Genomic DNA, 17,627 nt, shown 5'->3' with positions numbered 1-17,627 from the left:
AAGCCGTGCTCTTCTGCCTCATTCACCATCAGCAGAATTACCAGTAAGTCCAAAATCTTTATTGTTTCTAATGGTTTGTGGCATCCTACAAAGCTGTAGGAACATTGCTCCATTTTCGGTATTTAATCAGGCTTCCAGAAGTGGAGATTTAAAAGATTTGGGGTTGATTTGTAAACTGGGCTGTCTCGTATGGAACTCCTCATTGAGGATAATTACAGAACATCAAGAGATGTCATTTTATAAGCACACTCCCTGCTGTAGGAAGTAACAATACATTCATCTATCTTTCGACTTTTCCTTTTGGGCTTCCAAATACAGTGAGGTCACCCCGGCATTGCTGCAATTTCTGCTTTTGATAAACGGTTTACTTTGGTATTTCTCATGCTACTTTAGAGTAGTCCCTGTGGACATTGCAAATATTACAGTAGTGTGGTTATCTAAAGCATTTAGCTTATAAGATAACTGACAAGTTTTTGTCAGTTAAAACTATAAACTATAAAATATTTCCTGTAGCATTTGGGAAGAATATGCATGCTCTCATTTTTCTGTCTCAAGCAGTCTTTTCATTAGCATGTCTTAAGCTGCACATGCCTGGTATTAGTCTATCTCCTACATGAACCTTTATTTGCTCAGATGACTATGGTATATACAAGAATTTTACAGATACCTTGTCTTATCCTGAGACCAGCTGTGTTCACCAGGTTCACATTGGTGTCAATGTGACTTTTTCACAGCAGACTTAGGACGGAGCAGTGACGATAAGCATGGCAGAATCTGGCCCTTCCTGATCGGCCTCATATTATTATCAGCTGTAGTTTGCAGGCAAGTTCAGATATAACTGTCATGGAGGACCAAATTAGGCTTTGTTCAGGTTGCATAAACACCATGTGATTTTAGTCAATGTAGTATCAGGCACATAATTTTTTCACCTTACATAATTAATTGTTTCTTCCTTCTGAAAAATCCACCATCAAATCCATCAGTTCTTAATTTTCTGTCTTGGAAGCTACATCAGAAAAGCAGGTCTTTAATTTATATTTTTCCATCTTTTTATTGATAAACCTTTCCAATTAGTAGGGGAAAACTTAAATCATGTTTCAGGGTCCCTCTTTATTTCCAGTCCACTATTGCAGCACCTCCCATTTGCAGTGATTCTCAAAAGCATGTGGTCTCCTGTTGATGCTCAGTCTATTTTCTTTCCTCCTTATTTCTTTTTTTTTTTTTTTTTTTTTTTTACCTAAAACCTTGCCAGGAAGTTTAACCCTCAGCTGTCCCTGGTGATCCTGTCCCTAAGCACATCCTACCTCACAGTCCAACAAAATGAGCTTGAAGGAGGCTGCTCCCTGTGCTGGCTGCAGCTGTTTTCTCCCCCAGCACCGAATGCTGTTGGCAGCCAATCACAGATGGAGCTAAAACCATCCTCAGCAATTTATGCAGCCACTTCCTCCAGATTTCTCACAAGAGAATTTCTGGACCAGAATTCATTCCTTTCTCGCCCAGACTTTTGATCCTGCATTGGAAATCAAATAAAGGCTTTCTGACCAGTGCTTCTTGCACAATTCTAGGTGCTTGAAACAAAAATTGGGAATGCACTGCGGCCATTACAGAGTGGTAGCTGTGGGGCTGGGCTGAGACCTCGTCTTTGAAAGGGTATCGGCTGCTCCATGTTTTCACTGTCATTGTGGGCTGCTCCACAAAGCGGCATTGCCATGTGTACCAGAGGGAGCTGCTTGCCTTGCCTCTCAAATGTAAAGTGGCATGTATTCAGTCTCCTAACAAAGAACCTACAGCCTAGAGATCTGCGATATTTAAGGAATGGCTTCTGGTTGAAATGCTTTTTGTTTGTTTGTTTGTTTGTTTTACACCTCAGCTTTTATTTGGTTGTCCCAGCTTCCTGGAGTCTGACATTAACAGAGTAAAAGATTGTTTCTGCTTTTTTATTTATTCCTTTATAGATCTTGCTGTTGGCTGATGCTGCCAGTTTTCTGGCTTATTGGATTGTGGCTTCTGTCCTGTGTGAGGCTCTGAATGGAATAAATGACACTGCAATCCTAAAGCTATATAGTTTAGCACATAAATGGCATATTGGGAGGGGGGAGCCATAGTTTAAAGGGCTTCGTGAAAACCTAAAGTAATGCTTAAATGGCATATGTCTCTGTTAAAACTTTGTGTAGGAATTACATCTGAAATACAAAATAGAGAGCATTACGCTACTAGGATCGCTCGGCTGGGTGCAGACGGGGGCTAAACCCAAACAAAATCCTTATCTGATTTCTCTGCAGATTCACCCAGGCCTGAAAAGAGAGAAACCAAATGTCCCATCCCAGGATGTGATGGCACAGGGCATGTGACTGGGCTGTACCCTCACCACCGCAGCCTCTCAGGCTGCCCACATAAAGTTAGAGTGCCACTAGAAAGTGAGTATCATCACCCTGCAGTCCAGAATAACAACTGGATCTGGCTTGGTATTGTGGGTAGTGTGTGCTCATGCTGGAAAATAAAGCCACTTTTTCTGGGTGAGATTGCAGAAGGAGGCCGAGAGAGGAGCCATCGCACATTCTTTGCCCTCCAGCTCTTAGTCACAGGCCTACTTCCCACACTCGTGAAGCTCGAGCACTCCTTAGCAGTAGCGTTACGAACAGCAGTAGGCTCCTCAGGTAGCCTGGGAAGAATAAGATCAGAGCCAAACTATCCCCACCCTGCCAGCAGACCTCCACACTGTAGTCCCACGAATCTTCAAGATCTTGCTTGCCCATGCCTTTGCTAAGTCATGCAGCACAGAATTCACCTGCTTGTTTCAGAGCTGCAACTGATTTGCCGTAATCACACACCGAGGCTGCTGCCTTCCATTGCCAATAACTGAGAGGCCTGGGCATGCTTATTCAGAGATGTTTCCAGCATCCCCCTTACCACTGAGCTCAAAAAGGTTACTTCCATCAGTACCTCCCAGCGCTGGTCCACAGCACGTCCTTCTCATACGACTGTGTCATTCTAACCCTTTTATGCCCAGTCTAGCCTGAATTCCCTGCTTATTTCTGACTGTGCTGATCTGATTACATTGGTTTGTGTGTGTGTGTAATCCTGCAATGTGATGCAATGAAATGCTGCATAATAAGCCAAAATCGAATGTGAAACTATTCGTTTAAACAACCTAGTTATTCAGATTGGGTTTTTGTCGTGGCATGCATAACAACAAATTAAAAGGATACTTGCACTTTACCAACATCCTGTTCCTAACTGTAGCTCTCCCTTTTTTTTCAGTCTGGTACTAAACTGTATTTATGGAAACATCTGCTGAGTTAAGCAGGCTGCTGCTTTTGGAAGGCCTTAGCAACATTAACTTTCTAAAAAGTTAAAATTAACAAGTCCTTGTTAATTATCACACTTCCAATCAGATGTGTTCTGTCCTGCTGGGGGGGTGGGGGGGGAGGGGGGAATTATTTGGTTCCTGACAGAAGAAATCAGTTGACTTGAACCGTCAGATTATTTGAAGCACTGTGCACCCAAAGGGGTAATGTAATAATGTAATATCATGAGAGTAGATGTACTAAGACATATTCTGTTTAACACATACATCTCAGTCTTAGTAAAGATGATCCACATCTAAGGGCATATGAAATGTACACACAAGAGGTAGTAACCACTGCTGAGAATGTAAGCCGCTGCTTGGCAGCATGACCAATTGGCCTAAAGTAGTTTCAGCACAGCTCAGGGTATCAGGGTTCAAAGGGGACATGCTCAGATCAGACCATCTTACTCAGCTGCAAGGCATAAAAAGCCTTCCTGTACCTGAGAGCTTTCCCTTCCTGAGACAGCGAGGGACTGCAGCTATACTTAGCATGACTGGGTGGCTTGTGGCTCCTCTATCACCCCCCTTTTCTAGTCGACTGTGTTAGTGGTGTATGAATCAGAGGGCAAAGGGCTCCATGATGTAACATCCTTGCTGACTTCCACCTTTGGTCTTTTAAAGTCCCTAGAAACAATTATGTTCATGTGAGAAGCAACACTACAGCAATATAGGGATAAACCGGTATATGCTGGAGGCACCAGCCATGCTGTGTTGTAGGTCCTTTGCTTCTCCTTTTCTTTTGTCATCAAAATGTGACAGAATTGAGAACCTGAGTCCAAAGAAGAAATGTTCTTTTTCCTTTTAATATGTGTATTTTTAATTGATGCATGTTATCACCTTTTTTTTCCTTATTCCTGTTTAGTACTTGCCATGCATGAAAATGTTTTAAAGTGCCCCACCCCAGGATGCACTGGAAGAGGACATGTCAACAGCAATCGCAACACACACAGAAGGTATGTCAGAAAAGTTCCTGTCCACTTGAAATCTAGCATGTACTCTGGACTAAATTGATGGGCACATCCTGGAATTAGATGTTAAGTGCTACACTGCAGAATGCTTACGAACTGCAAGGGTATCCTAAATTATTTATAACCAAATAATTGTGTTTAATTTCATTACAAAAAAAATGGCTGCAACGCTGAGGATGGCCAATTCCACTAGTATTTTTCACAGATGAGATTTCAAACTACAATTTCATCATAGTCTTCACAGTGAAACATCATCATGTAAAAGGGGAAGGAATTCACAAATTTTTATTGCTACAACTGGAAAACCCAGCTGAAACCAAAGCCTCTTCATTTTGCACCACATACATGGTAGTCCTTGGCAGTAACTTCCCATCAAAGCATACTCCCTTTTAGCAAACCAGAAAATTTTAAGGGGAATATTTTAGAGTCCATGTAATACCTCGGGAATGTCATCTTCCTACTTGGAATACTCCCGTCTGTTTAACTTGCTGCCTGCAGGGAGAAAGTAAAATTGAGAAAAGCTTTCCAGACAGGCAGCTGGGGAATCACAGCTGGGCTGCAGGTGAGGCAGAGAGCTGACGCACTCCCTCTCCAGCAAGCCACTGCTGTCGGCATGGTTCTTGTCAATACTGCTTTCTGCTGGAAGCCAGCAAGCCAAAGTATTCCATTACAGTGCTTCTGGAAAAATATAATGTCTTACAGTCAAACTTGGGGCATAAAAATTTCAAAACCAACTTTCTTTGTTGAACTGAACTTTTGTGGGATATTCTTTTTTTGCTGCTGCTTGATTGATTGATTATTGTATGAGTGTACCAAAATCAAGGATTCTCATATATGTTACTATCTTTAATACAAAAAGTTAGTCTTTACTGGAGAGATTACAAGCTCCTCTACAAGAATATACAAGGAACCAGTAAATATTTTTCCATTGTGTTTCCCGTTTTAAATCCCCAGTCATCTTTGCAGCACATCAGCTGTATCATAAGCAATCCATGAATAGGATAAGAAAATGTGTTCTAATCTAATAAAGAAAAAAAAGAAAGCACAACTTGAAATGACAAAATGTGTTCTTTGCTAACAGTTGCTTACATACTGCTGGGGTTTTTTTCCCAAATTCACTTTCCTTTTAATCAGCAGGAGGCTTATATGCATGGTTTAGCTGATAAAGTAAATGTCATTTGTCAAAAAATTTACTAGGGACTTGCCAACCACAAAACATCAAAGCTGAACTCCTACATGATTCAGTTTCCAGATATATCACCTCAAATACACAGGTTTCACAGTTTTGCATTAAGGATTGAAAACCAGATGAATCTGGGCTATAATAGCAGCAGCAGCTCCCATAGATGCACAGGGTGCCAGAGATGTTTGAAGTCATTGGGTCCCGCAGCACACATTTCCTTTACTTAAGATTTCATTTTAACATTTTTTTTTCTTCTTGTTTCTTTTCTTCACCTTGCTTTTAAACAGTCTTTCTGGTTGCCCAATTGCTGCAGCTGAGAAGTTGGCCATGTCCCAGGAAAAGAACCAGCTCGAGTCTCCAAAAGCTGGGCAGTGCCATGATCAGACTCACAGGTAGGAGCCCTCACAAACTAGTTTCTCCAAAGTATTTCTACACAAACTCTGTTGATCAGTCCTCAGGTCTTTCCCCCATTTCAGATTTCAGCTACAAGGGTAACTCAGTTTTCCAAGATGAACCTCTGCAAAGCTAACTTGACTGTATCTCAAAATTAACCAGTGGCTCTCGTGCATGTGGCTGACATTAAAGACAACAGATGTATCTTTTGAAAAACAATCGAATATATTCCACTAAATCTTACTTCAACACAAACAGCCTGATCAATGGTTCTCAAATGTCTTTCTCCTGTAAACCAAATCTCTCTTGCTAAAATGTTTAAAACAATTTTCAAGAACTGTTCCTTTGTTACAATATTTTGGCTGCTGAAACTTGATTAGCAATCTCTTTGACCTTATTGCACTTTTAGCAGCTCATTCCTTATATATTTTGTGATTCTTTTCAGAGGACTCTTACAGTGATCCAGTAAGTAACATGTTACCTGAAAGGGTTGAGAAGTCTGCTCATTCTGTTTCCCCACCATTGAATAATTCATATTTTGAGTTTCTTTATTTTAAGTTTATTGGTTTAATTAGTTTGATTTATTTTTTATACAATGGCATCAAAAAGGGGAAACATTTTTTATTGCAATTGTATTTTGTTTGAGAGTTAGATGGACCCCACAGACATGCATAATTTGCACATCATTGGCACCACGACCATTACAACCTATTATATTCAGGTCTATTTGGGGACACTTTAATTTGTGGATTATTGACATGATCAGCTCTAATGGTTCCTTCAGAGCCATTACAGAATATTATGTCCATGTGTCTGCCAACGACACGTGCCTTAACTCTACATATGAAAAGTCCTTAGGAAATTACTAAAGACAAGTAGTTACTGAACAGTAACTAAATGGAATAACACACCATAAATCATTTGTTCCTCCCAAATAACAGAAGCAATTATTTTGTATCATTTTATATTATATTCATACCATACCCATTCACAGTAAAGTAAGAACAATAGTGATCCATAAAATTACAAGTCCTTTGACTAGCAAAAATCCGGACAATTTTTAGAAATAAAGGAAGCACCATGCTACAGTGGTAATCTAGAAGTAAGTCAGTACCTTTCTGGTAAATAGCCCACACTGTTACTAGAGAATACTACATTTTTTTGTGTCCTCAGCTTTGAACTTTTATGAAGTCAAAGTTCTCTGACTACTGGGTCAGCCACCATATTTATGTTATTTATTTCTTGTATACACCTACCAGTAAGTTTTACGTGTGATAACAGCACGCACTCTGATACCGAGATGCAACTGTATCCTATTTTTCAAGGAAAGGTTATTTAAAGATGTTCTTGTCTTTCTCATTCATTCTTTTCCTCCTGTCTGCAGGACAAATTTAGGGAAGCAGCCTGAGGTATCTCAATACAATTACAGAACTTCACAGCCAGTCACCTCCTCCAGAACCACCCTGGTGAAAGAACAGGAGAAGTTTGGGAAAGTACCATTTGATTATGCCAGCTTTGATGCACAAGTCTTTGGCAAACGCACAACAGCACCTGTGGCACAAGGACGAAAAACACCCCAGTTCCTTGAATGTAAGCTTGAAATTCCATTATCTCTTGGAAAATGGGCAAAATGTCAATGACTTTTTTTTTTTCTTTTTGCTTGTTCTGCTTTCAAACTTTGAGAATTTAAAAAAAATCTCTGTAGGAAACATCTTTAACCACTTGTGGCCAGAATGCTAAATATAATCACTAGTTTTTTAAATATAGAATGCTAAAAGGCTAAATATCATCACTATAAGGTTTACTTTTTTGATGTTGTTGTGAAAACAATTATCAGGTGAAGAGAAGAGTAAAAAGGAATGTTTTATATCTTATCTGTTACCTTCTTCCTTGGCTAAATTGTAGATATCTTTATGTGACAGGATGCTGTCACAAGAAGTCCCATGGAATGTGTCTGCACAAGACATAAATGAATTGTAGTACAAAGAAATCCAAGTTAGGCTTTAAAGGCATTTCAGATACATTTTAGAATCATCCATACAGGTATTATTTGTCCTAGATGACCATGTGCCTCAGCTGTATTACTTTCAGGCCTGGATTGAATTAGTTTTGATATCTCATATATCTGTACTACATCATACTTTTAGTGCAGACATATGAAATGCATCAAATTGTTATCAAGATTATTCTGCTTACATCACTTACAGTTTTGCTGAGGTACTACTCTGTACAAATGAGGTACCACAGGGCAAACACTGATTATTTATTGCAGATGCTCTTCACAATTTGCATGGGAAACTTCAGCAAGATTCTGTCATTGTATTGACCATTAAAAAATACTTTTTAGTTCAAAGAAACAAATTAGTCTGTTGCCATGAGGGAAATGGAAAAAAAGGGTTTCGCTGCACCATATTGGGTTCAGAAGAAAGTAGATGCAAAACAATGTGACACAAAGCTCTTTAGTTGGTGTTTCTTTTGTTCATGACAAAAAATTTAATAAAGGAAAACAAAAAAGGAAAACAAATTGCATCCCTTTTATCCCAACAAAGGTGAACATTCATAGTAAGGTGAACAGAAAAGCAGAAAATTTTACATATGTATATATACATATATAATTATTATAATATAATATACTTCAAATACTATACAATATTATATATGTTTTCTATATTTATAAAATTTGTATATTTATGTATGTATTTGTGTATGTGTCTGAGTACACACATACACACATACATAAGTTTGTAGATATCTATGTGTTTGTGTATATATAAAAATACCTTATTTAAAATTGCAAATGAAAAGTAGATATTTATCTGGCCTGGAAAATAGGCTTGTTCAAATGAAAGCAAATATGTGCATTGCCAGCTTCTTGGGTGGCAGATTTTCCAATTTTGTTTGTAAAATTGAATATTCCCTATTAGCTGTCTCTTTGCACAGATGTATGTCTATTTCACAGGTTCATTTCAAGGAAAAAATGATTGAAGTGTTTTTATACAAATGCAAATGCATACATATGCAATTTATGTATAAAGTATATCAGGGCTGAAGTTTACAGCCTGTTGTTCTTGCAAAGATTGCAGTGTGCAGCTATTATTTTAATGGAAAGGTGAAAGTAAAAGAGCAGGTGAGTGCTTTAACTATGCAGATATACAAAAGTTGGCAATAAGAAGCTGATGATGTAGTGACTGGTTCAGCATCCTATGTAAATATAGCTAGCCAAAAGCCCATCATTAGCGCTGTGTGGATTCTGCACATATAAACTTGATTTGTTAACAAAACATGCACCCTTCATAGCCTGCCTTTTTTTTTTTTTTTTTCTTTTAGGGTGGGTAATGGAAAATGCACTTTTTTGCTCTTTAAATAGAATTTGAAGTTAGTTGTAGTAACTGCTGAAAATGTAGACCCTTGTGCTTGTGCTACAGTTTTACAGCAGGGTAGATAAATCCTTTTTCATTTGCACTGGAGAAAGGGAGAACTGAATCAGGAGGCTTTTATGTATTGCTCTACTGAGATGCACCCAGTACATAGAAAAACCAAATATGGCATTCAGCTACAGTCAGTGCATGCAAACAAGCATTTCTCTTAGAGCATCCCAAGTTTGAGGAAAGATGAGTTCTTCAATGTCTTGTGTAGGTCTTAGCATTAAAATGCACTCAGCCAAAGCTCTACATCCAAAGGGATCCAGAGCCTTGGGGCTCAGATCTTTATGGAGCGAGCAGATGGCCATATGCAGAAATGTTCTTGGTGTATCTGGGTGTAGGCTGAGAAATTGGATTTTGCTTAGTTTATCTTGGTAGGACACTGTGAGAGCTACAGATAAAAGAAGTGATTATTGCTTCCTAAGGGCTGAAATCACAGTGCTGTGTTTTTCCTGCAACAGTTAATGACATCTCAAGCTCCCAAAGCCAGAACAGAGAGCAGAGTTCTTTCTATCTGTTTAAGAGTAAGTGCTGCTGATGGAGCAGAAAACAAAGAACCACACACACCACTTTTGTCTGTGAAAGTGCTTTTCTGTTCACCTGTTAGTTTTTCATTCTCAACTGACCTCTTTGTGCCTAATAAATTTGTATATTATTGCAATGATAGCCAACATAAGACAGTGAGCCAAAATCAGTTTTATTCTGAATGTTCATTGTAATTTTTTTTTAATTGATTAAAGGGTAGACTTAAATTTATAAAAAATGTCCACAAAATCGGGACTGAGTATTCCTAACAGGTAATGTTCTTATCTGATTATTCTGGTTCATTCAAGAGTCTGGTCTTGTTCTCCTTACTCACATAAGCAAAGCTACTTAAGTAACAGACTTACTCATTTAAGCAGGGTAAGCAGTGTTGTTTTAGCTAAGACTGGACAAGTCACTGTTCGTTTTTTACACAATAGAGCACCAAGAAGAAGCCTTTATAAGGATACATTTACAATTCCATTTGCCCACCAGTGTTGTCAGGTCACAATAGACAACACAGTAACGCTTGTTCAGTCTTTCCTTGGACATCATTGCTTTTAATGCTAGAGTAAAGAATGAGTAAAATCTGAGTAAAAGTCTCAGATACTTTGTTGAAAGGTGTGTATTTGTCAGGTAAAAATTAAATTATTTTGTTTCTGAAGCCATTTTTACTGCAAACCCTTATGCCAATAGGAAATGGAATGTTTTAAACGTATGCTTTGAATATTTTAATGTATGAAACTGTAGTCTGAGAAACAAAACTATTTAATGGGAAAAAATCTCATACATGCAATTGCTAATCAAATCTCTCTTCAACAGCAAAGCATTTTTCAAATCCAGTGAAATTTTCTAATCGACTGCCTAGTGCTAGCGCCCACACACAGAGCCCTTGCCATGCCAACTCTTATAGCTACGGTCAATGTAGTGAAGACACCCACATAGCAGCAGCTGCTGCTATCCTGAACCTTTCCACCCGCTGCAGGGAAGCAGCAGAGATCCTCTCCAACAAACCACAGAGTCTGTCTGCCAAGGTAGGGTAGTCCAAGAACCTGGAGGGTGTGCTAGCTACTGAACTGTGCGAATAAACTGTCTTTCATGTTAGTGACTGCATTAAATCCCCAAAAAGGAGGCTTCTGTTTGCATGCTCTTTTGAAGAGAGGCAGAGGAAAAATCAGTAATGTAGTGACCAGTTCTGATAAAAATAAATAAATAGTAGGAATTATGTTGTTAACTCTTTTCATAATTGAGCCCTAAATACAAGGGGGGAGTTTTGTGGGAAGAAGAAAGAAGGTTCTTTGAAATCCAGCAACAATCTGTGGTGGATAATGAGCTAGATCTGTTTAAAGAGGGAATTTTCCTCCCTCTGAAACCTGCCATGAGCGATCATTTTGGAAGCTGATTTAAAAAAAAAAAAAAAAAAATCATGTGATTAATCAAGGTGATATTTTGCTAGCAATGGAACAGAACTACACCTATTGAGTCTGTTGTGTTTGGAGCTCATGACAGTTTGACAAGGTGCAGGGAGGGAAATAACAACTGACTTCGGTAAAATTCTCCTTTCTGCTGGCAAGAGAGGAGAATCAGGCCCACAGCGTTTGGAGATAGATAATTTGGGCAAGTCTGTCATAATGGAAAGCTGCCTAATATCGTAGATGTTTGTGTGGCTTTCATGTTTTGGTTTCTGCTCTGCATTTCCTCATGGATCTTTATGATTTACAAATGGTACTGTGTGAGCTGTGAGCCTTATTTTCTGTGCCATTACATAGTAGTATACTGCTGATGAAAATAGACAAGATTTTCTTCTGATGACCGTGGTTGTGGGAGCACTGTTGTTTATTATTTCTATTAAAGTCACACATGGTCCACTGCAATGCAACTTTGAAACCTCTGTGTAGATGAAAGGGTGCCATTACAAGAACTTGAGAAGAAATCACTGGGAAATTAAAAGAGGTGTATTTATCAAAACACAGAGTAGCGGGTGTGTTTCTGCTGTGGGACTCTGAGTCATGTTGTGTGCTCCAAAAGACAGATGACCTATTTCTCTGCAAGTCAGTGTCGCTCTACCTTGTCTATTTTAGCACCAGGCTCAGTCCGGCTAGAGGTGGCTTCCACAGCTGTTGGTCTACAATTTTGCTGGGCCTTCATTCACCATCGCTAAGGGGTTAGCTATTATTCCTTGAGTGAAACCATTAATTTTACCACCAGTGCAACACCTTGTTAGGTATTCCAAGCCTTGTGCCCTTGCACAGTGGTATCCCCTACTTTGCTGCCTTTTATTTCTATTTGTGAAGTCTTGGATCTTGGAACTGACATTGGGAGATGCCACAGGGTAGACTTTTTAGAGTGTGTCCACATGCATCTCCTGTAACTCAGACATTATGTCCCCCAAAGATTGCTCACAGAACCTTTCCCAGATGACAGATCCACCCCTGATATCTGCTGCAGAAAGCTCCTTCCACCAGTCTTCAATAGAGACTTCTTCCGGCAGGGAAATGGAAACTGATGCCAATGGCTGGATTAAATTGCTGCCACAGCCTTTGGCTGACCTCAGCAATAGACCTTCTTGCCAGAGAAGAGCAGTAAAGGGACCAGGCATAACCCAAAGATTTTCTCCTCCATACCTGCTTCACAGTTGCCAAATCATGGGGAACATTTGAATGGAAGTGAACATAATAGTAACGATATGGAGAGACACTTGGGGCACATAGCTTACTCCTTTTTCACAGCCAGGAATCCAGCCTAAAAGAAAATCACCTGCATACCTTGCTATCTGCCTGCCTTCACTTTTGCCAGACTTTCTGGAGGGCATACTGCTACAAAACATCTGACAGAAGAATCAGAATTAGCTTCTGGCCAGAACACAGGCAAGCAAGCCCCAAACAGATTTGATGGCCAAAACCATGCAAAACCCATTTTTATTTGGTTTTGGCTATTTATTACTTTTATCATACAGGATTCAAACAAAAAATCGTGGAAATAAATAGCCAGACTCTCTTCAATGAAGATGCTTTCCTATTTTAAAATATGAAGCAAAAAATAAGGTTATTTTTAAAGAGACTACTATATATTTATCAATGTATCAATTGTTTTGTGGCTGGTATTGGCTGCAAAGGTAAATATTTAACGGGTAGAATACCTTATAAATTTTTAGATGATAAAAAACATCTCTTGAGACTTTATTAGTGTTTGGACTTAGATAATGTGGCATCAACAGGTGACTACAGAATTAACGATTTCCTTTTTCTACTCTTGATATCACACACATTCTCCAGGTCTGAAAATACCTGTGTGGGGTGGCTGTGTTCAGAGCCCCATAGTATCAGACTTCTCAGCCCTGCCCATTGTCACATTTCTTTGTTCCTTTGCCAAAGAAAACCTGATTAGCATCATCCGTACTTTAGCAGATCAAAGCTCCTGACTTGTAAAGGTGTTTGCTCTTATACGAGCATCAGGCAGCCTCCCAGCAATCCAAGCCACTGCCACATTTGCAAATTGGAGGCAGTGTGGTGGTAAAGCAAAGACATGTGGGGCTGCAGAGGTTTTCCTGGACTTGCAGGAAATCCTCTGCAAGTTACACAATTGTCAGAGCTGTAAAAATATTGTGCTTCTAAGTTGTAAAAGCAGAACTTGAACTTCAAACATTTCAAGCATCAATTTCTTGTAGTCACTCAAGGTGTGTATATGACACCTTCCTTAAACAGGTGGGGAAAACACCAGAACATTTTTTAGCACAAGTGTATTCCCAAAGTATTTTTTTTTCTTTCTGTCTCTCAAATTTTATTTCTTGACCTCCAGAGTGTTGTCAATTTTTTAGTAAGAGTTGGATGTTTTACCTTGAATATTCACTGCTTTTCTGAAGATATAGATAACACTTGAATGCAAAAGTAAATGGTTTTTACAGCACAAATTTCATTAATTTAATGGATTTTCAAATATATATGTCACATTCTCTACATATCAGTTCAAAAGGGAGAGTCTAAGCCAAAAAAAGAAAGACAAAGGTAGCGAGGGTAGAGAAATCAGATTACACATTAACAGTACCATTGGTAAGCAAAACTTCCAAAGAGATCTAATGTACAAAGGTGATCTGCCAAATATCTCGAGGTTAAAAGTATGTATTTATAAATTAAGCAATTTAAAGAATAAATTTATTCTGAAATGATCACTAAAGTAGATCCTAACCTTTCTCTATGAATTACCTATCAGCTGCATACAAATTATTAAGATCATCAGGTACCTTGATGACACTGTTTTAAAAAATAATTAATACCACATTCATGTTACATTGCCTGAGCCATTCAGCCTCCACCTGGGACTGTAGTGAACTGTTCCCCTGAATATAATCCTGATCAGCCAGTTCTCATGGGGTCAGTACCCCAAACCAGTCTCCTGGTTGCCTTTGATTTGCAGTTTATGTAGCTTCATTCAACTCCCATTGAAGTCAACAGAAGGACTTCCCTAGAAGGTTTAGCCTGCAGTTTTTAGCACAGTGCAAGAGTACATCATCATAACATCCAGGGATCTTCCCTGTTTAAAGCCCTTACCACATTCACGTCTCACAGAGGTAGCTCTAAGCAATACAGTTTATCTGTATCCTCATCACTACTGCTTGCCAAACATTTTGTTGACTGTTTTGGTGTTTTTCCCACCTGTTTAGACAAAATGGCATATGCGCACTATGCCTTGAAATAAAACAAAAAAATGACACTTGCTAAAAACGTTTAAAGTTCAAATTCTGTTTTTGAACAAAATTATGTCATCTCTCCATTCTTGGATATTGATGATGGTGATAATTACATCAATTATTTCAACAATGTAGTTACTACTCAGCACGTTTCTCAGGCAGTCCTTTACTCCAAGTACCTTAAAGCCTAAATACAGGATGAAAAATCAGCCAAGAATATCACTAGGTACCATCCTGTTATACTGCTGTGCATATTGGTCTTTGAGTACATTCTTGGCTGGTTTTTTTTAATTTGTGAATTGCTCTGGGCTGAAATTGTGACTTCATTTTTTGTCTCAGATGTTGCTGGGCAGTTACAAGTTTCCTTATTTTGACCCAAATTAGTATTTTAATTTGCTGCAGAAGAACTCAATTGCTTAAATTTAAGTTTGAAGAATCGAGGACCAGGCACATGTATTTTTATTGGCTGAGAAGAGAAAACGATTATACTCTTTTGGATGGAGTTGCATTAAGAATAGTATTCATACACATGGCAAGATACTAGTCTCAGAGTTACTCCCAATACAAGAACTGAGCTGCTCTTTTGAGTTTTCCAAACTAGACTGAACTGCTAGTGGGAATGCAAAATCATTGATAATGTTGTTTCTCTGGACTTAGTATTAAGTTGTACGGCTGATGCCAATGAAAGAATACATAAAACCCCTTATATGTAATGATACAATCTCCCTAAGGTCACAGGTTTGAAATAAGATTCATGCAGACACAATAATTCACTCTTTCTGATCCAGCGATGAGATAAAGCTTAACTTGTAATCATTACTGGAGACACACTGCAGAGTATTAAATGTTGTGAGTGATCAGATGGACCAAAAGCATATGAAAAAATGCAGGAGTAATTTATCAAAAAAACCAACATCCATTAAAACAACATCCGTTGTTGTCCTAGCTGATGTAGTTCAGTTCTAAGGACAAGATTTAATAATGTACTAGAAAATATTCTGTAATATTGATGTCATAAAATAAAGGAGGCTGAAAAAGCTTAACTTTAAAGTACAAAGCACTTGAAGAGGATAGAGACCATTTTTTTGTTTACATATTTGTATTAGCCTTCATTTTAGATAGTTATTCATAGTAGAGTACTACTTGAACCTTATCTTTTCACTGAATAGATCCTGGAATAACGAAAATATGCTTCAGTCATTTTTTACTCATTTTTTTTGTTCTGGAATTCTTTTTCCAGCTGCTTGCAAAATCTGTGGGGGTGATTACACTGTCACTGATGCGGGATTAGATAAGGAGTAACCTGAATTTAATTACCATGTGTATCGTCTCACCCTCATTGATTTTTCTTCATTGCTTCAGTGGATTTTTTCCTGGTTTACACCAGTGTAAATGTAAATGTAAATGTAAATAAGATCAAAATCAGGCTCCAATGGTTTACACAGCTGCAAACTAATATAAGTTAGGAAATAATAAGATACATTTTAATCTTTACTTTGCTTACATTTTCAAGGAAGAATCAGAACAGTTGACATTGTTTTGGTAGCTATTTTAAATATGTCATGATAAATGGATAAATATAGGCCTGTTCACACATGCACTAGAGTTGACAGTAATAAGATCTTGCCTTCACTGAGGAGAACACAGCCTTTACAAGTCTGAGCTAAGCATAGTAAGTGCCATTTTCTGTCAGCATGTCATAGCACTGCTCTAGCATTTTTTTGCCATTTGCCATTTTTGTCTTTTTAGTTCCACTTTAAAATTAATGTAAAAATAAACGTGGTAAAACAAGCAAAGGAGACATATTGAGAGGAGGGTGGGATGAGAGTAGGAATGAAAACTGGAGCAGTACCTCTGACTAGCCTCTCTTTTTGCTCTGCCATTTGGAGTTTGCTATGAAGGCAGCAAAGTGATAGCTCTTTTATACCATTCTGAATAAAAAGCCATGCTGTAAACGTGTGATCCATCCTGTGATGGGCAAAAGGGGATATTTTTTCCATGACTATATTTAATTGTTGTGTGCATCTGTGAGCTCACTTAAACCCCATCTGTACTCTACTTCACAAACACACAACCCAGCCTTCCCTGAGCAGAATTAGGTGCATGTTGGACAACTCAACTTCTACGTGAATTTCAGGAAAGTGCTGAGGAAGGTTTAAATGTCCATGTTAGTAAATTATCTGCTTATCAGCCAGAGCTCCTTGTTGTGGCTAATGGTATCTGTTTCTCAGAGACAATACATTTCCTGATATTTTTCTACGTACAGTTTCATCGAGGAGGGGAGCTTGATTGATTTTGGTCCTTTTTTTTGTTGCTGTTGCCTTCTGAGTAGTTGATATTTTGTCAGTGACAGAGAATCTGCACTATTTATGGGTTTTGCACTATAAAACTACTGCAGCCCAGTCACATGGCTTCCTTTCCTAAGCCATCTGTCACAGAGGTCTGGAATTTTATGTGAATGTTGGTTGTGCAGACTTAACCCAAGTTTTTTTATTATGAAAAATGTCAGCAACTACAATATTTAGCATTTTACTTTACATTGGTCATTAAACTTGATTACTGTAGCTCTGTTTCATTGCTATAGTTACATATCAACTATGAAGCCAAAAAACACTGGGGCGATCGTGGCAGAGCTATATTGTCAGATCCTGGAGTGTGCACTTGGCACTGATATAGTTAATATCTTGGATTTTTGTAACTAAGGTTTATTAATGCTGGTATAAAAATGTATTTGATATTATACAGATGGCATAAGATGTTGTGGTTACTAAGTTATTATCCAGGATAAGCTGCACTGTCAAATTCAGGGCTTAAAACTATCACAGGAGATTAAACTATTTACTAAAAAGGGGCAGAAAGATATAACCAAAGCGTCTTAGTATGAACATATTAGAAGTGTATTTACTTCCCATAAATATAATAAAACATCTCTCTCTTTAAGCTGTGTGATTGAAAATGAGAACTTTGCTATGCAGGAGAAGCAAACATAAGAGGTGCCTGAGTTTCTGAACCGGGGGCAAGCAGATGGCTTGGTAGTGGTTTGGTCTAGGTGGGCATCTGTCTTAGGCCCATGAATACAAAATGGAGTCAGGCTGTCTGACTG

At 38.4% G+C, this 17,627-nt stretch overlaps 1 protein-coding gene across 1 annotated transcript in view; it reads left to right on the top strand.

Annotated features, from left to right (window-relative positions):
* The window catches only part of ST18 (ST18 C2H2C-type zinc finger transcription factor), a 172,793-nt gene that overhangs the window by 126,326 nt on the left and 28,840 nt on the right, over positions 1–17,627 (top strand). The window contains exons 7-11 of the mRNA XM_069779327.1: positions 2,283–2,417; positions 4,212–4,302; positions 5,788–5,892; positions 7,278–7,483; positions 10,660–10,871. Of these exons, the coding sequence (XP_069635428.1) occupies positions 2,283–2,417; positions 4,212–4,302; positions 5,788–5,892; positions 7,278–7,483; positions 10,660–10,871 (749 nt within the window). The remainder of the gene's footprint in view (positions 1–2,282; positions 2,418–4,211; positions 4,303–5,787; positions 5,893–7,277; positions 7,484–10,659; positions 10,872–17,627) is intronic.

Source organism: Haliaeetus albicilla, chromosome 3 (genome assembly GCF_947461875.1).
Source record: "Haliaeetus albicilla chromosome 3, bHalAlb1.1, whole genome shotgun sequence".
Taxonomy (NCBI): Eukaryota; Metazoa; Chordata; class Aves; order Accipitriformes; family Accipitridae; genus Haliaeetus; species Haliaeetus albicilla.
Note: the sequence above shows the minus strand (reverse complement) of the source record. Positions and strands in the feature narration are given on the sequence as shown.